Consider the following 26,736-nt stretch of genomic DNA (forward strand, 5'->3'; position numbering starts at 1 on the left):
AATACTGTAAATGTGGCATGGACCTGTGGATCATGGATTAACATAGCTAGGGTTGCTGTCACCTGTGTGATATCCAGAAGGTGACTGTTAAAGCTATTGTGATTCTATTGTTCAATGTTCTCTTGTTTCTCCAGTTTCACGTGTCTTCCTCCACCTTATCATCATCACCTGTGCCATGTTGTATGACATGGGTGATCATGGACTCATGACCATGACGTTCTCGTCAAAATTTTCTGCAGAAGTGGTTTGCCATTGCCTTCTTCTGGCCAGTGTCTTTACAAGACAGGTGACCCCAGCCATTATCAATTCTCTTTGGAGATTGCCTACCTGGCGTCAGTGGTCACATAGCCAGGACTTGTGTTATGCACCAGCTGCTCACACAATCATCCACCACCTGCCCCCATGGCTTCGCATGACCCTGATCTGGGACTAAGCAGGTGCTGCACCTTGCCCAAGGGTGACCTGCAGGTTAGTGGAGGGAAGGAGTACCTTACACCTCCTTTGGTAGAGACATAACTCCACACTGCCACTCATTTCACACCTAGAGATACATACAACTTCATCTAAGAGGGTATCTGGATAGGTAGTTGATTGAGGAATGTGTAGAGGGAAGTGGAATTAGTTTAGACAAGTAAGATGATCAGTACAGACATAATAGACAGAAGGACCGATTTCTCTGCTGCATGAATCTTATGACTCTATGGTAAAGCTGCTGGTCTTCAAGTATAGTTTCAGTCAGTTTGAGTAGACAGAGTAGCTTTGGTGATGGAAGATGAATGAAAATTAATCAAGAATGTTATACAAGATATCCTGATTTTCCTTGTGTAAATTTTTTGGATTATGTTTCTTTGCAGCTGCGGACCAGAGTTTTTCACTGATACTATACTGCATTTCACTCACTTAGGACGTTTGTGCTTACGTCAGTTATATTGAATCAAGTCAAAATGACCACGTTGCCTGGTTGTTTCCAGACATCGAATGGAATTATGGATTGACTATATCTCCAGCCAAACAAAAAGACAATGAAATTTAAGGAGATGGATAAGTTCACTGAATCGCTGTGCCCCAGTCCCAGTTTCAGTGCAAGTTTATGCAAATTTAACAAACTAGTCTCCCTGTTCAAATCAAACTATTGTAGACTTTGTAGATGTTGAAGACAGATTGCTGAAAATTGCAAAAGCAAAAGTTATGAAAGGAAGAGTCTTTGCAAAAGAGTTTATAGTGCATGGTAACGGGTCCTTCTGTCCTATGAGTCCACACCACCCGATTACACCCATGTCACCAATTGACCTACAATCTTTGGAATGTGGGGGGAAACCAGAGCACCTAGAGGAAACCCACAGGTCATGAAGAAAACATTTAAGCACCTTACGAACAGTGGAATTGAACCTGGATCACTGGCACTATAATCACGTTACACTAACCACTAATTCGTTTGTACAGTATCAAAGTTTATAGATTTTGCAAGATCACACCATTTGTGGAATTCAAGACACATCCTCAAAGGAAGATGCTCAGTGAGACGCTGCATTTCAAGCAAGCTTTTGATATTTCTCAGAGAGTGGAGACAGTGGTCGAACAAACACAAGAGTTACAGTGAGGGCCCAGAGTGTTAATAAGATGGGCTCAAGTTTTGCTGGTCTGTGGGAAAGAAACAAGAAGCATGTAGGGGAAATATTATCATGTCAGCATGAGATATTGAACTACTGAATGCAGACGCAAGGCTTCAGTTGTACTAAGGGCATTTATCAATAGAAAAGCAAGACCATGACAAACTCAAGCTGCATAAAGTCAATTGGAAAGGATATGCCAAAGCTTGATAGAAAATGTGGTGATCACAAGAGATCCTGTGAATGCCGAAAATCCAGAACAACACATACACAGTTCTGAAGGAACTCAGCAAATCAGGCAGCATCTATGGAAATAAATAAACAGTCAAAGTTTCAGGCCAAGACCCTTTTTCAGGACTGGAAAGGAAGGCTGATGCTGCCAGAGCAAAAAGGTGGCTAGGTGGGGGTGGGGGGGGGCAGGGAAGAAAAGGAGGACTAGCTAGAAACTGATAAGTGAAGCCAGGTAGGTGGGAAAGGTAAAGTGCCGGAGAAGAAGGTATTTGATAGGAGAGGAGAGTGGACCATGCAAGAAAGGGAAGAGGGAAGGGCACCAGTCGAAGGTGATGGGCAGGTGAGGAGAAGAGGAAGAAGCCAAAATGGGGAATAGAAGCAAAAGGAAGGGGAAAGAAAAAATTAACCAGAAGGAGAAATCAATGTCCATGCCATCAAGTTGGAGGCTACCTAAATGGAATATGAAGTGTTGCTCCTCCATACTGAGAGTGGCTTTATTATGGCAAAAGGCCATGGATCTACATTTTGGAACATAAATAGAAATAGGAATTAAAATGGTTGGCCACCAGGAAATTCCACTTTTGGTGGATGGAGCAGAGGTGTTCGACAAAGCGGTCCCCTAATTTATATTGAGTTTCACCAATGTAGAGGAAGCTGCATCGGGAGCACCCTTTTATTCTGACATCTTCCCCCTTCCTTTCCAGTGCGGAAGAAGGGTCTCAGCCTAGAATGACAACTGTTTCTTCATTTCCATAGATGCTGCCTAAACTACTGAGTTCCATCTGGTGTGTGTGTGTGTGTGTGTGTGTGTGTGTGTGTGTGTGTGTGTGTGTGTGTGTGTGTGTGTGTGTGTGTGTGTGTGTGTGTGTGTGTGTGTGTGTGTGTGTGTGTGTGTGTGTGTGTGTGTGTGTGTGTGTGTGTGTGTGTGTGTGTGAGACCCACACGAATCAGAGGCATTGTTCACGTTGTCAGGGTTCAACTGAACCTTTGCAAAATTCTGGATATACTGAGGAAAAGAGAGTGCCGCTGAAAGTGACTCTGGAGCTTTAGTCTTGATGGTGTGTGAACAGGAATTTAAGAAACATTGACAGATGGTATAGTGAAACTTAAGGAGTCATTTCCCTTTCTTGGTACCTACACCAAGGAAAGGATCAAGGTGATTGGGAATGTGTGAGGTTACAGTGAGAAGCAGTGACAGGGAAGCAAAGCTCATCTTGCAATCTTTCCAGGGCAAGGATCCAATTTCATAGGCTGGGACTTTCCATCAAAGGTAAAACTAGATCAGGGGGAGTTTACGAGGATGAACAAATCGTCTATATTTGACAAGTACTCTGATGTGTTTTGTGATTTGAAGGTATGAAATCTAAGATGCTTGAAGGATGCTACACCTTGGTTTGACAATATACAACCTGTACCTGAGAGTGTGAAACAAGGTTGGGAAGAGCTGAGGGGACCATAGAAAGCAGGTGCTTTTAAATCAATTGAGTTTTCAGTTCAGACTGCTCCATTCATCCCTGTACTAAACACAGACATCACTAGATGTTCTGGATATTACAGGGTATCAAGAAAGAAACAAAAGCAGGCATACACACGTCAACTCTCTCTGAATGAGGGGGAAATCTCATTGAAACATATTGAATACTGAAAAGCCTAGAGAGAGTGGATGTGGATCAAATGTTTCCTTTCGTGGGGGAAGTCTAGGACCAGAGGGTACAGCCTCAGAATAGAGAGATATCATTTAGAACTGAAAGAAATGAGGGGGAATTTCTTCAGCCAGAGGGTGATAAATCTGTGGAGTTCATAGACATGGATGACTATGGAGGCCAGTTCATTGGGTATATTTAAAGTGGAGGTTGATAGGTTCTTGATTACCCAGGGTGTCAAATGTTAAGCATGTTGCTGAAGGAACAGCAGTAGATGTAGTCTATATGGATTTCAGCAAGGCATTTGATAAGGTACCCCATGCAAGGCTTATTGAGAAAGTAAGGAGGCATGAGATCCAAGGGGACGTTGCTTTGTGGATCCAGAACTGACTGCCAACAGAAGGCAAACAGTGGTTGTAGATGGGTCATATTCTGCATGGAGGTCAGTGAACAGAGGTGTGCCTCAGGGATCTGTTCTGGGACCCCTACTCTTCGTTATTTGTATAAATGTCCTGGATGAGGAAGTGGAGAGATGGATTAGTAAGTTTGCTGATGACACTAAGGTTGGAGGTGTTTTGGATAGTGTGGAGGGCTGTAGGAGGTTACAGCAGGACATTGATGGGATGCAAAACTGGGCTGAGAAGTGGCAGATGGAGTTCATCCCAGATAAGTGTGAAGTGGTTCATTTTGGTAGATCAAATATGATGGCAGAATATAGTATTAATGGTAAGGCTCTTGGCAGTGTGGAGGATCAGAGGGATCTCGGGGTCCGAGTCCATAGGACGCTCAAAGCAGCTGCACAGGTTGACTCTGTGGTTAAGAAGGCATACAGTGTATTGGCCTTCATCAATTGTGGAATTGAATTTAGGAGCTAAGAGGTAATGTTGCAGCTATATAGGATCCTGGTCCGATCCCACTTGGAGTACTGTGCTTAGTTCTGGTCGCCTCACTACAGGAAGGATGTGGAAGCCATAGAAATGGTGCAGAGGAGATTTACAAGGATGTTGCCTGGATTGGGGAGCATGCCTTATGAAAACAGGTTGAGTGAACTTGGCCTTTTCTCTTTGGAGCAATGGAGGATAAGAGGTGACCTGATAGAGCTGTATAAGATGATGAGAGGCATTGATTGTGAGGATAGTCAGAGGCTTTTTCCCAGGGCTGAATTGGTTGCCACAAGAGGACACAGGTTTAAAGTGTTTTGGAGTAGGTACAAAGGAAATGTCAGGGGTAAGTTTTTTACGCAAAGAGTGGTGAGTGCGTGGAATGGGCTGCCGGCAATGGTGGTGGAGGCGGATACGATAGGGTCTTTTAAGAGATCTTTGGATAGATACATGGAGCTTAGAAAAATAGAGGGCTATGGGTAAGCCAAGTAACTTCTAAGGTAGGGACATGTTCGGCACAACTTTGTGGGACGAAGAGCCTGTATTGTGCTGTAGGTTTTCTATGTTTCTATGTTAGGGGAGAAGGTAGGAAAATAGGGTTGAGAGAGATAATCAGCCATGATGGAATGGCAGTGCAGACTTGACGAGCCAAATGTCCTAATTCTGATCCTATGTCTTATGGTCCCTCCCCTCCATGTACTTATCCAAGTGTCTCTTAAATGTTGCAGCTGTACTCACCTCAACCACTTCCTCTGGCAGCTCATTCCAGGTGCTCGCTATGCTCTATGTAAAGAGCTACCTCTTAGGTCTCATAAATCTCTCCCCTCTTATTTTATATCTGCACCCTCTAGTTTTCAACTCCCTGAGGAAAAGACTATGACCACCCATCTTATCCATGCCCCTCATGATCCTAGAATCCTCTATGAGGTCACCTCTCATAGCCACAAACAATGTTGGTTATTGGAACAAATCTTTGAGAGTTCCACACACATTTCGTTTGTGCTTCACCTGAATGACAGTCATGTGATAAAGTCTCATCAAGACCCAATAAGGCATCATACACCACGATTGTCAAGTGAGGATTTGCCAGAATTGGAATTGACTTGCCAACTGAGACTCAGAGTGAAGGAGCACAAACTGAACTTGCGTCATTCATAATAAACAAGGAGACCACCTAAGATATTAAATGTTTTCATCCACTTTGAAAGAAGATATTGAAGAGATGAAATTCCTTTGAAAGATGTTGTGATTGTACTGATGTCAACTCCCTCCCGTGGTCAGATGATGGCAAGATATAAAATGACCACAGACAAAACGCCTCTGCTAAAACTACTGGACAGTAAACTTTATTTCTACTTGATATTTATCAGGACATATAACATATAAATATGTTATGATACCCACCATGCCCTGGACATATTCTCCAAAAGGATTAGAAGGATTAAGGATGGAATAACCACCTGTGTGTGAATCTGTGGAATTCATTGCCATAAACTGCTTTGGTGGCCAGACCATTGGGCATTTTTGAAGCAAAGGTTAATAGGTTCTTGATTAGTCAGGGTATCAAAGGTTATGGGGAGAAATCAGGGAAATGAGGTTGAGAAGGAAAATAAGTATACTCAATGGGCTGAATGGCCCGATTCTGCTCCTGGTCTTATAGTGATGGTGTTATCATGTGTCAGCCTTTTGTTTTCTCCTCAACAAGTATAGTAGACAGTAAAGGAAAACCATTAAATTAGATCTATGTAGCAAGTGCCACGGGTGAGGCAAAATGGGCATGTTGGGATGTTAGAGTATGAAGTTGGGGCTGGCGCTGTTGTAGACTGGTGGGACATAACTAAGAAAAGTTATGATAATAGACACAACTGTCCTGTATCTTGACGCAGAGTTGTAACCTTTATCAATTTGGCTTGTTATTCTGGCAGCTTTGACTTTACCACTTGTGCTGTAATGTCCTTTCCCAATTAACTGTGGGTGCCAAGGTAGGATGGTGGTTAGAGTGACACTATTACAGGTTTGGGCATTCCGCAGTTCAGAAATCCGGCACCGTTCTGTAAGAAGCTTCCGTGTGTCCTCCCCATGGAATGTATGGATTTTCTCCAGGTGCTCCGGTTTCCTCCCACCGTCCAAAGATGTACCGGGTAGGTTAACTGGACATTGTAAAATGTCCTGTGATGAGGTTAGGGTTAATTGTGGGTGGAGGCTTGCTGGAATGACATGGCAGACTTGAAGGGCTTGAAGGGCCTACTCCGCGCTGTATCGCTAAGTAAATAATTAAATTTATTTTCTTGTTGTCATCTTTTCTTTATTGAGTATAGGATACCAGAGGATAACTGACATGTCAGATCTTTACATCAGACCTACTTTGGAATTACCAATGTGGAGAGTTTGTTGTATCTCCATTCAGATTCAGCAAGGTCATCGAGAGAGGCAACATTCTCTGATTGGCATCTGGGGTGGCATCTATCTCTCAAAGCAGTCCAAGCATGGGCTTTCAATCACAAGAGCAGGAGAGGACATTGTGAAGAGACCACTGGAGAAGGAGAGGGGATTGCAGGAGCCCATAGGATCTGAGAAGGATATTGTCGGATGTCCACTGAAACAGATAGGTGGCCAGTGGTGTAGTGACATCCTCGATGGACTTCGAGGAGAGTGGACTTGGGTTCAAATCCAGCTGGCTCTTTGCATGCCTTCCATCCTTGCTGGAGTGAGCGTTGAGTTAGCAATTCAGCCACCAGGAACTGCTGAGGATAATGCCAGGGATCCACCAGAGAAAAGAAGGATATTGCAGAGCCCATGAGTGCAGAAAGTCATTTTCTTGGAGTTCCAAACACAAATTGTTAATGAAGCTAAACCCAGTTGTGCAAGGAGCACCATTAGGCCATTTTAATAGGTGGAAGTTCTCTCTCCAGCCACATTCTTAACTTTATTGCCCAAAAATCCAAGATGGCGGCGCGACGCAGCTTGCAGCAGCCACTCCAGAACTGATTATCTGTTATTTGTGAAGTGGGGTGCCGTGCGCAATCATAATCGATTGAAAACGGATGTGGGAGCATGGAGGAACATTGGGAAATCTCCAGGAAGACCTTCTTCATTGCTGCTGCTGCTGTGAGGTCCGGGACTCTGCTGGGAAGAATAAGCCCCCAGTCCTCGGGGTCGCGTTGCCGATGGCCGTTGGCGGGGCCGTCTTAATACGCTCGGCAGAGGATGGTGCTCAGAGAAGCTGTGCCGGAGGGGATGGGCATCGACTCGGAGTTTCGATGGACTCGGAGTCCGCTGCAGTCAGGTCGCTTTCGGTGTGTGCTGTGTCTGCGAGGCTGGTTTCGACAGAGCTTTCATTGTCTGCGAGGCTGAGTCGGGCGGCACCATGGAAGTCCATAGTGGGGGTATTCCCTTCTGCCGCCAGCGTGGGATGGCGAGTCTGTCGGGATCCTGGGGACTTGTGGAAACTGTGTGGTGATTTCTTTTGAATTTATAGTCCTTTAACATCTTTGGACTATTTTTACTGTGCCTGAGGTCTGTTTTTTATCAATTATGCTATTGTTTGCACTGTTGCAACTATATGTTGTAACTATGTGGTTTTGTGCAGGTCTTGTAGCTTTAGTTTTTGGTCTTGTTTGTCTGGTGGATTTGGAGCTCCTTTCCGGGGAACGCGCTAAGACAGTAGCGCAATATTAATACGCAGCAGCCTCTCCGGACTCTGGATTGGGGATTGCCAAACGTTACGTGGATTTTCTGGTGTAGTCTGTTTTGTCATATGCTTTTATGATATCATTCTGGAGGAATGTTGTCTCATTTTTTAACTGCATTGCATTTGTGGTTTTTAAATGACAATAAACTGAATCTGAATCTGAATCTGAGAAGGGTAAAAAAAAAACCCCAGGCTGCTTGTCCCTTAGCTTCTACTGCTGATTTTTGGGATAAAAGTAATCTGCCTATGATTGTTCAAATGAGGTATAGCTTGTGAGCAATTTCACGTTCTATGATCGAGCTATGGCAATATTGCGTATCCGTTTTACTCCCCACTGGTGGATTTGCGACTGATGATCACAGTCAAAACTATTGATACACTTACATCTTCATTCAGCTTTGCCCACTCCAAACTAATCATCTTAAACCGTATCCGTTTGAAGATTTCTTCGAGGGCTTCACAGCTAACATTGTCTAAGTTTTCCCCTAGAAAATAAATGTGTTCAGTCATTTTAGAAATATAAGGAACAGATTGCTATAAAATGTTGTAAGTTTGATTCGGGGCAAACATATGATATGTATTTCTTGTTATGATTTATAGATTTTATTATTATAATGCATTCAATGAACTGATGCCATGAAACAACAAGTTTCACCTTTGCCAGTGATATCAACTTTGTTTAGTGTCATTTCCAGTACAAAAGTGTAAAGGAGAAGGAAATGATCGCTCCTTTGGATACAATGCAGCACAAAAAAAAACACAATAGATAAACAGCACAATTATAAATAAATAATACAATTTCTTGTGGCTACTCTACACTAGAATAATAAATTTATAGTGGTTTGATCTCAAAACACTGATCTGAAATCTTTGCTGCCTCATGGCTATACCCACTCATGGAGTAAACCCTGAGGGAAAAATCCAGAGCTGGAGTCCCTGAGATAGTCCTTGTTGAGTTCAACACTGACCAGTATCTCCTGCAATGCTTCTGGTTCTAAACTGTATCGGTCTCTGCTGTTCCTGCGTGGACAGAGGGAGCTTGCTACATGGGATGTGGTCAATGCTGACCAATGGAGGCCTCACTCACTTGATTCTAAAATGAGACAGCTCTACACACACAATAAAATGATTTAAAAGTATGCTAACCCAATTCACTTTACACATCTTGCAGTTTTTGTGGAGAAATTCTTCTCTTTACCTTGGCTGTATTCACATTTAGATTCCAGCAATGAAGGAAAATATTGAGGGGGAGGCAATGAATTCCCGATGCAGTGGTAAATCTCTGGACCAGGAATCCAGAGATCGAAACTCAGATGGAGGAGAAGAATCTAAAGATGAAAGGTTTTGACCCAAAACGTCAACGGTTCCTTTACCCCCACAGATGGTGCTTGACCCATTGATTTCCTCCAGCAGACAGTTTGATCTAAACTAATCATCCAGTGGCCTGCAATCAAATCTCACAATAGCAAATGCAGCTTTGTTTGTTAAATTCTAACTGATTCACTATTTATTTATTTATTGAGATTCAGTGCAGAGAAACCTTTCGAGCTGCACCACCTAGCAATCCCTGATTTAATCCCCTAATCACAAAACAATTTACAACGACCAATTAACTACCAGCCGGTACATCCTTAGACTGTGGGAGGAAACCGGAGCACCTGGAGGAAAACCCATGCAGTCACAGGGAGAACGTACAAACTCCTTACAGGTAGCGGTAGGAATTGAACGTGAGTCGTCTGTACTGTTAAGCTTTGTCCTAACCGCTACTGTGCCACTGGAGAAATTAATTCAGAGAAATTAAATCTGTTGTTTGTATCTAGACTAGTTACCATAGGAATCTGGACCAATAACACGGTCTGTGACTTTTAACTGCCCATCAAATCAGCAATTACATTGATTTAATTTTTGTTCTCTTTTTATTTAGACAGACAGCATGGTAACAAGCTCTTCTACCCTAACAAGCCCACTCCATCCATTAACACGCATGTGACCAATTAACCTACTAACCCGGACATCTTTGGAAAGTGGGAGGACACCAGAGCTCCTGGAGGAAACCCACGCAGTCACAGGGAGAATGTTCAAACTTCTTACAGACAGCAGTGGAAATTACAGGCACTGTAATAGCATAACTCTAACCACTATGTTACGATACCGTCCCCAAAATAATAAAAATAATCTGAGATTATCAGTATATAGGCTGGTCTAACCGGTATCATTCATACTCCATGAATGAAAATATTTTTTTTAATAGTGTTCAGCATCAACATTTAAAAGAACTTTGGATAGATAGGTGGATGGTTGGGCTATGGTCCTGGAGCAGGTAGATGGGAGTAAGCAGTTTAAATGGTTCGGCACAGACTAGATGGGCTGAAGGGCCTGTTTCTGTGCTAATCTTTTCTATGACTCTATGATTCTTTTGCTGCTTGGTTACCTTTAGCCCTATGAATGAAAATATTTTTAAAAATATTGTTCAGCCTCAAAAATTGCTGCTTGGCTAACTTTAGTCCTTTGAATTTATCTAGGTCAAGGAGATGGCACTGCTTAACCTCAATCAAATCTACACCATTACTATATGCTAATCATAGAACTTATATTAGAGTAGTGTAGGACTTGTATCAGAGTAGAATCTACATTGATTTACAAAGCAGATGGGCAACTCTTCTCTTCTGTGAATAATGGAAAGTTGAAGATAAATGTGAGACCCTGAGAGGTAAGCAGAGAATCTAGACATATGGCAAATTATTTCCTAACTAAATCAATAGAAAACTAATCTGTGTACCTAACCATTGTCTTTCATTATTTCAATTTTTTTCATTATGTTCTACAGCTTCCCCCTCATCAATGGAGTGGCACAGTGGCAGAGTGGTTAGAGTAACACTTCACAATGCCAGCCATAGTGACAAAAGTTCAATTCTGAAGCTGCCTATATGGAGTTTGTATGTTCTCCCCATGACCATGTAGATTTCCTCCAGGTGCTCCACTTTCCTCCCATGTCCCAAAGGCCAGTTAGTAGGGTAATTGACCTCAAGGGTGTATTTTGGCGGTGTGAGCTTATTTGGCCTGAAGGACCTGTTATGGTGTTGTATCTCTAAATAAATAAATACAATCTCTAGTTTTTATAACTATCATTCTTTTGAAAAGATACCTATTATCCTGAAACATTAACTCCCTTTGTGTAGATGCTATCTGTTTCATCTAGCCTTTCCAGCTTTTTCCATTTTAGTTTCAGATTTACAATATCTGCAGACATTTTCTAATTTCATCTCTTTTTTAAATTTTGAATGAATAATTCCTCAATCAGAAATTAAATAAATAGCCTTTCCTTTCCTTACCTACCACACCTTCATTATTTAAAAGTAACTGTTAAATTCAGATTCATTTATTTATCATAAGTACATCGAAACATAGTGTAATGCCCTGGTTCATATCTTTAATGTTATACTGTAGGTACTTCATTTAGCAGCTCTGTTTTGCTTTCAGCTTGTTTGGGTTATTGCTGAAGATAAGGGATGATGTGGAACATGTGCCATCCAATTATATAACCATATAACCATATAACAATCACAGCACGGAAACAGGCCATTCCGGCCCTCCTAGTCCGTGCCGAACTCTTAATCTCACCTAGTCCCACCTACCCGCACTCAGCCCATAACCCTCCACTCCTTTCCTATCCATATACCTATCCAATTTTACCTTAAATGACACAACTGAACTGGCCTCTACTACTTCTACAGGAAGCTCATTCCACACAGCTATCACTCTCTGAGTAAAGAAATACCCCCTCGTGTTTCCCTTAAACTTTTGCCCCCTAACTCTCAAATCATGTCCTCTTGTTTGAATCTCCCCTACTCTCAATGGAAACAGCCTATTCACGTCAACTCTATCTATCCCTCTCAACATTTTAAATACCTCGATCAAATCCCCCCTCAACCTTCTACGCTCCAATGAATAGAGACCTAACTTGTTCAACCTTTCTCTGTAACTTAAGTGCTGAAACCCAGGTAACATCCTAGTAAATCGTCTCTGCACTCTCTCTAATTTATTGATATCTTTCCTATAATTCGGTGACCAGAACTGTACACAATATTCCAAATTTGGCCTTACCAATGCCTTGTACAATTTTAACATTACATCCCAACTTCTGTACTCAATGCTCTGATTTATAAAGGCCAGCGTTCCAAAAGCCTTCTTCACCACCCTATCTACATGAGACTCCACCTTCAGGGAACTATGCACTGTTATTCCTAGATCTCTCTGTTCCACTGCATTCCTTAATGCCCTACCATTTACCCTGTATGTTCTATTTGGATTATTCCTGCCAAAATGTAGAACCTCACACTTCTCAGCATTAAACTCCATCTGCCAACGTTCAGCCCATTCTTCTAACCGGCATAAATCTCCCTGCAAGCTTTGAAAACCCACCTCATTATCCACAACACCTCCTACCTTAGTATCATCAGCATACTTACTAATCCAATTTACCACCCCATCATCCAGATCATTTATGTATATTACAAACAACATTGGGCCCAAAACAGATCCCTGAGGCACCCCGCTAGTCACCGGCCTCCATCCCGATAAACAATTATCCACCACTACTCTCTGGCATCTCCCATCTAGCCACTGTTGAATCCATTTTATTACTCCAGCATTAATACCTAACGACTGAACCTTCTTAACTAACCTTCCATGTGGAACTTTGTCAAAGGCCTTGCTGAAGTCCATATAGACTACATCCACTGCCTTACCCTCGTCAACATTCCTCGTAACTACTTCAAAAAATTCAATAAGGTTTGTCAAACATGACCTTCCACGCACAAATCCATGCTGGCTACTCCTAATCAGATCCTGTCTATCCAGATAATTATAAATACTATCTCTAAGAATGCTTTCCATTAATTTACCCACCACTGATGTCAAACTGACAGGTCTATAATTGCCAGGCTTACTTCTAGAACCCTTTTTAAACAATGGAACCACATGAGCAATACGCCAATCCTCCGGCACAATCCCTGTTTCTAATGACATCTGAAAGATCTCCGTCAGAGCTCCTGCTATCTCTACACAAACTTCCCTCAAGGTCCTGGGGAATATCCGGTCAGGACCCGGAGATTTATCCACTTTTAAATTTCTTAAAAGCGCCAGTACTTCCACCTCTTTAATTGTCATAGGTTCCATAACTTCCTTACTTGTTTCCCACACCTTACACCATTCAATATCCTTCTCCTTAGTGAATACCGAAGAGAAGAAATCGTTCAAAATCTCTCCCATCTCCCTCGGCTCCACACATAGCTGACCACCCTGATTCTCTAAGGGACCAATTTTATCCCTCACTATCCTCTTGCTTTTAATATAACTGTAGAAGCCTTTCGGATTTACTTCCACCTTATTTGCCAAACCAAACTCGTAACTTCTTTTAGCTTTTCTAATCTCTTTCTTAAGTTTCCTTTTACATTCTTTATATTCCTCGAGCAATTCCTTTACTCCATGCTGCCTATATCTATTGTAGACATCCCTCTTTTTTCGAACCAAGTTTCTAATATCCCTTGAAAACCATGGCGCTTTCAAACCTTTAACCTTTCCTTTCAACCGAACAGGAACATAAAGATTCTGTACCCTCATAATTTCACCCTTAAATGACCTCCATTTCTCTATTACATCCTTCCCATAAAACAACTTGACCCATTCCACTCTCTCTAAATCCCTGCGCATCTCCTCAAAGTTAGCCTTTCTCCAATCAAAAATCTCAACTCTAGGTCCAGTCCTGTCCTTCTCCATAATTAGTGGGAGGTTTTCTAGGTGAGGGACAATAAGGTTGGCCTTGGGCTTTTGTTCAAGAGGAGATGAAGAGAGAAGATACTGGGGAGTACCAGTCATAGCAGAAGATCCGGTGGGAGACCTGTTTGTTCGAGATGGATTGCGAGTGATGTTCAGAAGGTGGTGTGGGCATTCACGTTGACCGAGGGCCCAGCGCGTGAGTGACAGAGAAGTTCAAGATGAGCTCCAACTTGTGCACGTTTGACTGTTTAATTAGAGTGAGCCCTTTTTATTGTTATTCTTTACTAACCCTTTAGTTAAAATTCAGAAATATAATTCCTTTGACTGTATGCAGTGTACTGTCTGTTATTTTGTGGCATAAATTTGTAACAGGGTAGCAAATGAAATAGCATCCACACAAACTGGGGTTTGGGGTGGGATCACGTGCACCTCAATCTCACGGGTTTGGGGGTACCGGAGGTTGTCTTCCCTAGGCTCACGCAGCCAAGGAAACCAGGGTGTTTCAATATAGTGAAATGTGTTGTTTGCATTAACAACCAATACAACCTAATGAAGTGCTGGGGGCAGCCACACATTCCAGTGCCAACACAACATGCCCACAATGTTCATTAGAAGATCACAGAGCACAGCAAACAACAAAACAACAGCAGAAAAACAAGACCTGTTCTACCTGCACACATTAACTGTCCTCTAGCCTGTGGACAGGCCATCAGCAGTCTCCAGTGGACTCACGGGTTTGCAGACATTGGGCTTTACCTTTTCCAGGGTACTCGCAGAAACTCGTAAACAAAGGGTCTGCCCATCAGGCCTCAACTTCCAAACTTCTGGACGACCTTGGGACTTCAGCTTGTGGTATACTGTACACCGCAAGACTCACCAATGAATATCAGTGAGGACCCGAAACTCCAAGCTGAAGCTCCAGCCTCACTGATGATGTGACCCCAAACACACGGCTTCAAAACTCTGGCCCCGTCAAATCACGCACTTAGAGAGGCACCATTGCTCATGTCTCCTGCCCACACGACGGAACTCTGATCCTGGAACATGCTGATGACCTGGGGGGTTTGGGGGGGGAGTGGGGTGTGCCACCGGTCTTTGTCCGCACTGGTCTGCCAGTCTGACAACCAACCGCAATCTTCAAACATCTGTTGGCAGCCCTTTGAACGTGGATAGGCGAGTGGAGGCCTAGGCTAAAGCCTGATCACTAATTGCCACACAGACCTGATCCTAACCACTAATCTGACCCCTAACTCCCCCTTTCCACTGTTCCCTCTGAACTGCACAGGCTACAAGGCCATGAAGTAACTGAAATGCTCTTGTGCACAAAACCTTTGTTGCCGCTCAGCTGGTGTTTACGAAACATGAAAGATTTTCTTTGCTGTACGATATGAGGCCTGCATACAATGCTCCCACAGTCAATATCTTCTAGATAGTTCACAACACTATTCATTTCACTTCTTTTGTGTCTTTACATCTGACGTTTCATCTTGAGTGTGTTTCTGGAACTGTTGGAGACTGCAATTTGCAGTTTGGAGATCATTTGGGTGATCCAATGCTTTGTAATCTCCTAGAGGATCCTGGAGACAGAGGCAGCCAATGTGAGCCTCGTGGCAAACAGGCTGCGAGACGGGGTGTGAGCCGATGTTTGACTCCACTTTGCCAGTTAGAGCTTCAATAGTTCACCGATTAAAGTGACGAGGGAGATTGAAACTTCAAGACAAATGCAGAAGGTGAGCGCTGATTGCCTGTGTCTTGATCACTCGTGGAATCGCTCTGCTTCCAGAGAGGGGAGACTGCCTACCGATCACTGGTGGGATCACTCTGCTGTTAGAGAGGGAAGCCTGTGTGGCCTGTCACTGTGCCTGGAGAATGTTACGTAGGTTTTTCTGCATTTTGAACATGGATATGGATGGGGACCTGTACTGTGGACTTTTTTCCTCCAGTCTTAAATGATTTTTATATTCTGTGTTTTTTACCTGAGATTTCTCTTTTTTTTGTGTGTGTGTGACAGAGGGGATTTTGGGGGTCAATAGTCCTGCTCCGTCATATTTTTTGTGCAGCGGAGGGGGGGATTGGTGATCATGTTGCTGTCCTTTTCTTTTTTGATTTCATGGCTATCTGGAGAAGAATAATTTCAAAGTTGTATACTTTGATAATAAATTAACCTCAGACATCTGATTTTGTATTTCATTATACTCTTCAATTATTAAGTACAATCAAAAGTATGTGATTTGAAATAGAATAAATACTGGAAACAGTTAGTGGTCCAGTTAGTATCTATAGAGAGGAAAATAGAGTTGACATCTTAGGGTGACTCCAGAAAAAAAATTATGGCGGCTGAATTTCCAAACTGCAAAAGAAATTGATATACTGGCAAAGTAACTCTAACCTTCAGGAACTGCACATAAAGTGGCCTCTTAAATCAGTTGTCCACCTCAGGGACATGTACTCATGGAGGTCCTCCAGCACTTACTATGCATTGTGGCAATTATTTATTACAGCAGATGGATCACTGGTTGTCTTCCCCCTCATGACCCCATTAACATAAGCTTTAAAGGAGATTGATGTTTTTTCTTTGAAAAATGTCAGGATCAGATTTTTTCACCAAACTTTTAGTAAGCTGCCTCAAATTTCACTATATTCAGCTCAAATCTGCTTTAGGTGCAAACACAATTCAGAAGAAAGTTCAGGCCATAATATGCTGATTTTGACCTGTGGGCTTATGAATCACAGTAAGTGCCAGCAGCAATATACTGTTTACTTTTTAACTTGTAAATGCACCTTATGATTTGTTAATTTATTTGTGGTAATATTACATTTTGTGTTGTGTGTGAGAGTTATATATATCATAACTATATATGTTATATATGTATAACAATATAACAATCTAGACCATAACAATCACATACTCTGTTGTACACGTTGCTCCAGAGGAACGTTGCTTCATTTGATAGTAAACAAATGTACAGTTGAATGACAATGAATTGAACTTGAATTTAAACTTACCCTTCAGATCTAAGCATTTGATCCTGTGCTGTATATCTGTGATTTCCTGGAGATGAAACAAAAGGTATGGTAGTTTATATAACTAATATAAAGGTAAGCTTCTAGCAAGGTAACAAAATGCCAGAGAGACTCTGCAGGTCACGTGGCACCTATAGGAAGAATTAAAGAGTCGATATTTCATGCCAAGATGCAGGGTCTCAGCTCAAAACTTTGACTGTTTATTCCTTTCTACAAATGCGGCCTGAATGGCTGAGTTCCTCCAGCATTTTGTATGTGTGTTGCTCTGGATTTCCAGCATCTTCAGAACCTCTTGTGCTGAAAACTTCCATCAATATCATCTTGAAAGGGTTAGCAGCATTGCTGTCATTCGGACAGAGATTGCATGCAGTATTTCATGAGTTGGGATGCCAGAATTCTGAAATATAATCTGAAAACATGAATATTTATTAATTATGACAAGGACTATTGAAAACTGATTTAATAATCAAAGATAAAAATGGTCCCCATGATCTTTGATATCATATAGCAGTCTTTACAGGAACTGGTTTGACTTAGAAATTCCTCTCCACTGATCCCTGCTGATCCATACATTCTTCTTTATACCAAAATTTTCGACTTATGTTTTCAGTTTTCCACTTTAATGAAGTTTTTTTCCTGAGATGTAATAATCTCAGTCTCAACTAACTCTGTGTAATCTGCTTTAAAAATTAATCTGTTTATTTATTTATCTATTTATTTACGTATGTATCTATTTATTTCTTTAGCGATAAAGCAGGGAACAGGCCTTTCTAGCCCAGTGAGCTGTACCACCCAGCAACCCACTTATTTAATCCTAGCCTAATCACAGGACGATTTACAGTGACCAATTATCTGACAAGCTAAGATATCAAACATCATTTCCATCTTTCAAGATCTTTTAGACTTTGCTGGTTGACTTGAATATATCTAAGTGCCATCCCATAATGTCTTTATTTTTCTATTATTTTATTTCGTGAAGCAGCACAGAACAGGCCCTTCCAGCCCAGTGAGCCAAGCTGTTCCTGGCCTAACAACAAGACAACTTACAACGGCCAATTAACCTACTAACTGGTATATCTTTGGACTGTGGGAGGAAACCAAAGCACCCGGAAGAAACCTCTGCGGTCATGGGGAAAATGTACAAACTCCTTACTGACTGCATTGGGATTGGATTTCGAACTCCAGAACCTCTGAGCTGTAATAGCATCTCACTAGCCACTGTACCACTGTGGCGTCCGCTTGTCTGTGCCAAATTCTGTGCTAACTTGTCAAATACAACACCATTGAAGCTAAAATTTTCTCCATTGCACTGAGAAAGTCATTAGTGTTCCATCCTGTAAAGCTATGTGCTAAATCATACTGACTCTGTCATCTGCTTCTGCCACCCGGTACCGCACTCACATTCCTACACACCTGCATTTACTTGGGCCCGATTCAGATGGCCATTCTCAACGGCAAATCACATCCTGGATGTAGCAGTGAGAACCAGACGATGGCAGGGCTATAAAAGGCACAGTCAGGAGAACCCGCACCCAAACATCTCTGACAGGAGGTAAACTCTGCCTTCAGTCATTCATAAGCAATTGAAAAGTACGGACATTTAAATAAACGCACATATATATACATATTTAAAAAGTGAAATAAAATAACGAAAGCACTTCAAAATAATTTGGTCCTCAGTTCAGATGAAGGGTCTCAACCAAAAATGTTGACTGTCTGTTTGCCTCCATAGATGCTGCCTGCCTACGGTGTTCTTTCAGTGCTTTGAGTGTCAACCCAGTTTCCAGCATCTGCAATCTCTTGTGTCACAAAATAATTCAAACTATTAATAAGACCATGAGACCAGAAAACACAGGGGGTATTAGCCCTTTCAGCCCATCAAGTCCGCTCCATTATTTGATCATGGCTGATCTATTTCCTCCTCAACCCCATTCTCCTTCCTTTTCTCCATAACCTTTCAAGTTCTGACATATCAAAAATCTTTCAACCTCTGCCTTAAATACACTCAGCCATTTGGCCTCCACAGCCACGCATGTCAACAAATTCCAAGATTCACCAACATCTGGCTGAAGAAATTACTCCTCATCTCTGTTCGTAAATGGACATCCTTCTATTCTGATTTTGTGCCCTCTGGTCCTAGACTCCCCCCACTATAGGAAACAATCTAGCCACATCCACTCTATCTAGGCCTTTCAGCATTAATTAAGTTTCAATGAGATACCCCCACTCATTCTTCTAAATTCAATAACCTTTTCATTTCTGGAATCATTCTTGTGAACCTCCTCTGAACCCTGTCCAATGTCAGCACATCCTTTCTTAGATAACAGGCCCAAAACTGCTCGCAGCACTCCAAGTGAGGCCTCACCAGTGCCTTATAAAGGTTCAGCATTACATCCTTGCTTTCATATTCTAGTCATCCTAAAATTAATGCTAACATTGCATTTGTCTTCCACACCAATGAGTCAACCTGCAAGTTAATCTTTTGGGAATCTTGCACAAGGACTTCCAAATCCCTTTGCACCTCAGACTTTTGCATTTTCTCCCCGTTTGGAAAATTGTCTATCCTTTTATTTCTTCTACCAAAGTACATGACCATACACTTCTTGACACTGTATTTCATCTGTTACTTCTTTGCCCATTCTTCTCAGCTGTCTAAGTCCTTCTGCAGCCACCGTACTGCCTCAGCATAAACGGTCCCTCCACCTGTCTTCATATTATCCACTACTGTGGCCACAAAGCCATCAATTCCATCATCCAAATCATTAACATATAACGTAAAAAGAAGTTCCAACATAGAACCCTGCAGAACACCACTGGTAGCCAATTAGAAAAGTTTCCCTTTATTCCCACTCGTTGCCTTGTGCCAATCAGCCAATGTTCTATCCATTCTAGTGCCTTTCATCTAATACCATGGGTTCTTATCTTGTTAAGCAGCTTCATGTGCAGCACCTTGTCGAAGACTTTCTGAAAATCCAAGTACACAACATCCACTGATTCTCCTTTGTCTATCTTGCATGTTATTTCCTCAAAGAATTTCAACAGGTTTTTCAGGCAAGATTTTCTGTTAAGGAAACCATGCCGACTTGGCCTATTTTACCAGGTTCCCCTAAGTACCCCAAAACCTCACCCTTAACAATCAGCACCAACATCTTCCTAACCATTAAGCTCAAGCTAAATGGCCTATAATTTCCTTTCTTCTGTCTCCCTTCCTTCTTTTAGAGTGGAGTGATGTTTGCAAGTTTCCAGACTTCTGTCCAGTCTTCCTAATGCCTCCACATTGTCTTCAGCTAACCGGAGTGTAGCCTATCTGGTCCAGGTGATTTATCAACCTTCAGACCTTTCAGCTTTCCAAGCAAATTCTCCTTAGTAATAGCAACTGCAATCATTTCTGTCCCTGGACATTATTGAACTTCTGGCATATTGCTTGTGTCTTCCACAGTGAAGACTAATGCAAAATACTTATTCATTTAGTCCACCATTTCCTTGTCTTCCGTTACTAACTCTCCAGTGTCATTTTCTTATGGTCCAATACTCTCACCTCTCCCTTACTCTTTATACATCCGAAAAATCTTTCCGTATCCTCCTTGAAATTATTGGTAGCTTACCTTCATATTTCATCATTTCCCCCCTTAAGGCTTTTTAGGTTTTCCTTCTGTTAATTTTTAAAATCTTCCCAATGCTCCAACTTCCCTCTAATTTTTCTTCTATTACATGGCCTCTCTTTGGCTTTGACTTTCCTTGTCAGCCATAGCTGTGTCATCCTGCCTTTAGAATACTTCTCGCAACACACAAAATACTGGTGGAACACAGCAGGCCAGGCAGCATCTATAGGAAGAAGTACGGTCGATGTTTCTGGTCGAGACCCTTTGTTTGCATTTAGAATACTTCTTCTTCTTTGGGATGTATATATCCTGTGACTTTCGAATTGCCAAAAGAAACACCAGCCATTACTATTCTGCCATCATCTCTGTTAGTGCCCCTTTCAATCAACTTTATTCCTCTCTCATTCCTCAGTAATTCTCTTTCTTCCACTGTAATAATGACACATTTTACCTTAGCTTCTCCCTCTCAAATTGCAGGGTGAATTCTATTATATTACAGTCACTTGTTTCTTTAGCTTAGGCTCTCTAATCAAATCCGGTTTACTACACAACACCCATGCAGAATAGCTGTTCCCCTAGTGGGCTCAACCACAAAAAAACTATCTTAGGGGCATGCTACAAATTCTCTTGGGATCCAAAATCAGCATCAACCTGATTTCCTCAATCTACCTGCATATTGAAATGCCCCATGACTAGTTACATTGTCCTTTTGACATGCACATTCTATCTCTCATTGTAATTTGTAGCCAACATCCTGACTACTGTTCAGAACCCTATATATAACTCTAATCAGGGTCTTTTTACCTTTGCAGTTCCTTAACTCCACCCATGGGATTCTGCATCTTCCAGTCCTATGTCACCTCTTTCTAAGGATTTGATTCCATGTCTCTGCCTCCTGCCCTGCCAACCCACCTCTCCTTTTGATACAATATATATCCCTGGATGTTAAGCTCTCAACGATAATCGTCTTTCAGCCATGACCCAGTGATGCCCACAATATCATACCAGCCAAGCTCTAACAGCACTACAAGATCATCTACCTTATTAGTGAAAAACAAAATCATCTCAGTCTAACTGGTGCTGGATACCAGTGTTAAATCACTCATTTAAACCTTAGTGAAGTCTAGTCTTGACCAGAGTGCTTTCAGAATCAGAATCAGAATCAGAATCAGGTTTATTATCACCGGCATGTGACGTGAAATTTGTTAACTTAGCAGCAGCAGTTCAATGCAAAACATAATCTAGCAGAGAAAAAATAATAATAAAGAAAACAAATTAATAATAATAATAAATAAACAAGTAAATCAATTATGTATATTGAATAGATTTTAAAAACGTGCAAAAACAGAAATACTGTGTATTAAAAAAAAGTGAGGTAGTGTCCAAAGGTTCAATATCCATTTAGGAATCAGATGGCAGAGGGGAAGAATTTGTCCCTGAATCGCTGAGTGTGTGCCCTCAGACTTCTGTACCTCCTACCTGATGGTAACAGTGAAAAGAGGGTATGCCCTGGGTGCTGGAGGTCTTTAATAATGAACGCTGCTTTTCTGAGACACTGCTCCCTGAAGATGCCCTGGGTAATTTGTAGGCTAGTACCCAAGATGGAGCTAGCTGGATTTGCAACCTTCTGCAGCTTCTTTTGGTCCTGTGCAGTAGCCCCTCCATACCAGACAGTGATGCAGCCTGTCAGAATGCTCTCCACAGTACAACTGTAGAAGTTTTTGAGTGTATTGGTTGACATGACAAATCTCTTCAAACCCCTAATAAAGTATTGCCGCTGTCTTGCCTTCTTTGTAACTACATCGATATGTTGGGACCAGGTTAGATCCTCAGAGATCTTGACACCCAGGAACTTGAAGCTGCTCACTCTCTCCATTTCTGATCCCTCTATGAGGATTGATATGTGTTCCTTCATCTTACCCTTCCTGAAGTCCACAATCAGCTCTTTCGTCTTACTGATGTTGAGTGTAAGGTTGTTGCTGTGGCACCACTCCACTAGATGGCATATCTCGCTCCTGTACGCCCTCTCGTCACCACCTGAGATTCTACCAACAATGGTTGTATCATCAGCAAATTTATAGATGGTATTTGAGCTATGCCTAGCCACACAGTCATGTGTATATAGAGAGTAGAGCAATGGGCTAAACACACACCCCCGAGGTGTGCCAGTGTTGATTGCCAGTGAGGAGGATATGTTATCACCAATCCGCAGAGATTGTGGTCTTTCCATTAGGAAGTTGAGGATCCAATTGCAGAGGGAGGTACAGAGGCCCAAGTCCTGCAACTTCTCAATCAGGATTGTGGGATTGATGGTATCAAATGCTGAGCTATAGTCGATGAACAGCATCCTGACGTAGGTGTTTGTGTTACCCAGGTGGTCTAAAGCCGTGGAGAGCCATTGAGATTGCGTCTGCCGTTGATCTATTGTGGCGATAGGCAAATTGCAATGGGTCCAGGTCCTTGCTGAGGCAGGAGTTCAGTCTAGTCATAACCAACCTCTCAAAGCATTTCATCACTGTCAATGTGAGTGCTACCGGGCAATAGTCATTAAGTCAGCTCACATTATTCTTCTTAGGCACTGGTATATTGTTGCCTTTTTGAAGCAAGTGGGAACTTCCGCCAGTAGCAGTGAGAAGTTGAAAATGTCCTTGAATACTCCAGCTAGTTGGTTGGCACAGGTTTTCAGAGCTTTACCAGAAACTCCATCTAGACATTCCGCCTTGGGAGGGTTCACTCTCTTTCCACTGATAAGGACAAATTGATGATTTTGAGCGCAAACACTCCAGTATCCTCCATCACTGACCCCTAGCAAGTCTATTGGTAAGGCATTGTATGCAACAGCATACTCGTGGATATTGGTATTCTGATACGCATGGAGTATTATGAGCAGATTTGGCCCCTTATCCAAGAAAAGATATGCTGACGTACATTTGTACTTGCTCTCTGTGACCATGTGGGTTTCCTCCAGCTGCCTATTCATAAGCCTGTCTGGATGTCCCTTGAATACCATCATTGTGTCTCTGCTTCCGCTCCTACTCCTTGCCACGTTTCAAGGCACTTACCATTCTCTTTGTAAAAATGCTGCCTGGAACATCCCCTTTAAACTTTCTCCCTCTCTCCTTAAAGTTGTACCCTCATACATTCAACATTGGGGAGGCATGGCAGTGTAACAGTTAAAATAACACTACTGCAGTACCAGTGACTTGGGTTCAATTCCTGGCACTGTCTGTAGGGAGTTTGTACGTTCTCCCCATGATCGCATGGGTTTCCTCCAGGCGATCCAGTTTCTTCTCACTTTTCAAAGATGTATGGTTTAGTAGGGTTCATAATAAAAAAAAAGTAAATGAATAAAACAGAGAAAATGAGTTGTAAAGTGTTTGATTTTTTTTATTTTAGTGATTCGGTGTGGAGCAGGCTTTTCCAATCCTATCAACCCCATCAACCCTAAAACCCTGATAACCCTAACCTAACCACAGGGCAATTTACAATGACCAATTAACCTACTTGGTTTGTCATTGAACTGTGGGAGGAAGCCAGAGCGCAGGGGAAAACCTATGTATTTTACAGGGAGAAAATACAGCGACCCCTTGCAGAGTGGCACCAGAATTGAACGCTGAAATGTCCTGCGCTGTAATAACATGGTACTAACCACTATGAAGGAAGTTTAGTTCTCCATGTAGATGTTCTTAACAATAGGGTGTATCCGCCATGTTTGTAGTCTTTTCCCTTCCTGGCCACTGGTGTTTCCATTCCATTTCCATACAACCAGTCAGGCTACTCTCCACTGTGCATCCACAGAAGTTTGTCAAAGTTTTAGATGATAAGCCAAATCTATGCAAACGTCCAACAATCTCTGAAAATCAGGTACTTTTTAAAACAGTTCTAACGGTTTTGAGTAATTTTAAAAATAACAATTATGAAACAAATAAAAAAATAATAAATTGATTTTTAACAAGAGAAAATTTGCAGATGCTGGAAATCCAAGCAACACGCACAAAATGCTGGAAGAACTCAGCAGGCCAGGCTGTATCTATGGAAAAGGATACAGTTGGCATTTCAGGCCAAGACCCTTCATCAGGACTGAAGGAGGGCCTTGGCTCGAAACATCGACTGTACTCTTTTCCATAGATGCTGCCTAGCCTGCTAAATTCCTCCAGCATTTTGTGTGTTTTGGTCAATTAAAATGATTCCAAATGTATTTAAGTTATAGAAATTAGGATTGAATAAATTAAGGAAATTTGACTAAAGCATTTACCTGTTCTTAACTTTACAGTCCTAGCAAAAGAGTCCATTCAAAAGAATGGTATCTTCCCGGTTGCACAGGACAAATCAGAGTTCGAATGCAAAATAGGTGGACAGATTCAGCCCCACCTGGCCTCCGGCGAAATTCAGAATGTCCTATTAGCCAGCAGTTCTCTGTGGAACCATTAGCTCTCCAGCAGCATGATCATCTTCCACTGTTTCACAACATACACTCAGTGATCACTTTATTAGGTATAGCTGTAAACCTGTTCGTTAATGCCAATATCTAATCAGACAATCATGAGGCAGCAGCTCGATACATAAAAGCATGCAGACATGGTCAAGAGGTTTAATTGTTGTTCAGACGAAACATCAGAATGTGGAAGAAAAGTGATCTAAGTGACTTTGACCTTGGAATGATTGTTGGTGGTTTGAGTACCTCAGAAAGTGCTGATCTCCTGGGATTTGCACACACAACAGTCTCAAGAGCTTACAGAGAATTGAGCAAGGAACAAAGAAACACCCAGTAAGCGGCAGTTCTATGGGCGAAATCATCTTGTTAATGAGAGAGGTCAGAGGAGAATGAGCAGATTGGTTCAAGTGGATAAAAAGGTGGCAATAACTCAAGTAACCACATGTTACAACAGTGGTGTGACCACACCAGGTTCCACTCCTGTACCTAATAAAGTGACCACTGAGTGTATATCCTCCTGTACGTAGTTATAAGGAAGGTTTTAATAAAAATATGTTGATGACAACTTTCTGCACTCTTGCATATTTTCTGACATAAGGTGTTTGCGTGAAGGATGATAGCTATGTCAATGCAAGCAATTTTACAATGGTACTAATGATGCCAAAATATGTAAGGGAACCCACTGGTGCTATCAATTAAACTAAAACAGTATTCCCTTTAGGATAATTTCTACCTAAGTTGACACTATGTAAAGCCATCTGACATTTCCTTTCTGCTGAAGTACATATTGAAGAATGAGCAGAGAATGATAAAGCACTGACAAATTTTGCCGAAGTATCAATGACTTAGCCTCTTCTCCCTTTAGAAAGATCTCATACAACTGTTTGCACAACATACAAAGGAACATATAGTTTGACAGCATAGATACCAATCAAAAAATATATATATAAATTGCCTCATTATCTGATTTATAAAGCTGGAGCCTTCAAATTTCTGCCTATTTGACTCAACTATATACAAGGCTATTATACAATTGAACCACTTGTTGCAAAGCACACAACAACCTAGTTACTAACACTTTTAAGTCAAGTTTAATATCATTTAACTATATACATGTATACCATCAAACAAGACAAACGTTTCTGCAGACCAGGGTGTAAAACACTATGAAATACTGTACATGACACACAACACATAACAACTTATGAAAGTAAGGATAAAATCTACAGATGAATTACTAAAGTGCATAAATTAAAGGTTTCAGCCCCAAACATTGACTGTACTTTTTTCCATAGATGCTGCCTAGCCTGCTGAGTTCCACCAGCATTGTGTGTATGTTGCATAAATTAAATATTGTAAGGTACAGAGCAGAACTTGAATCTTGAATCTTGAGATTAACCAGTGACTTGTTTCATATCCTTTCCAAAGGTTCCTATTTTCAATGGGTGATTTTCCGAAATATGAAGTCCCAAATGAAGATTGCATTTCTTGGGTTAGATATCATGTTTAAATAGTTGAATAGTTATGTCAACAAGGAATGAATTATTGGGTTATAGAAAGATATATATGGAGACATCAGATGGAATTCCATGATTATGCTCACTAAAGAATATCATAGATCCAAATAATGAATAGAATCCAGTCACATAATATCATCTCTAGTTTGGTGAATAATAGGGTTGACTGATGTTAATTATGACCTCGTAAATGTCCCTGTTCTGCAGCATTGTGACACCTCTATTCTTCTCAGTCTCTATTCTCTGGCAGCCCAGACTGAGATTGATGAATTAAGTGCTGAAACCAGGCCGGTTTAGTGCATTGGATTCATGTCCATCGGGAAC

At 41.7% G+C, this 26,736-nt stretch overlaps 1 protein-coding gene across 1 annotated transcript in view; it reads right to left on the reverse strand.

The window, feature by feature from the left end:
* The window catches only part of LOC140722948 (protein phosphatase 1 regulatory subunit 37), a 296,211-nt gene that overhangs the window by 204,580 nt on the left and 64,895 nt on the right, over positions 1–26,736 (reverse strand). Inside the window, exons 4-5 of the mRNA XM_073037577.1 lie at positions 16,841–16,886; positions 8,441–8,541 (exon numbers count right to left, since the gene is read on the reverse strand). Of these exons, the coding sequence (XP_072893678.1) occupies positions 8,441–8,541; positions 16,841–16,886 (147 nt within the window). The remainder of the gene's footprint in view (positions 1–8,440; positions 8,542–16,840; positions 16,887–26,736) is intronic.

Source organism: Hemitrygon akajei, chromosome 3 (genome assembly GCF_048418815.1).
Source record: "Hemitrygon akajei chromosome 3, sHemAka1.3, whole genome shotgun sequence".
Lineage (NCBI taxonomy): Eukaryota > Metazoa > Chordata > Chondrichthyes > Myliobatiformes > Dasyatidae > Hemitrygon > Hemitrygon akajei.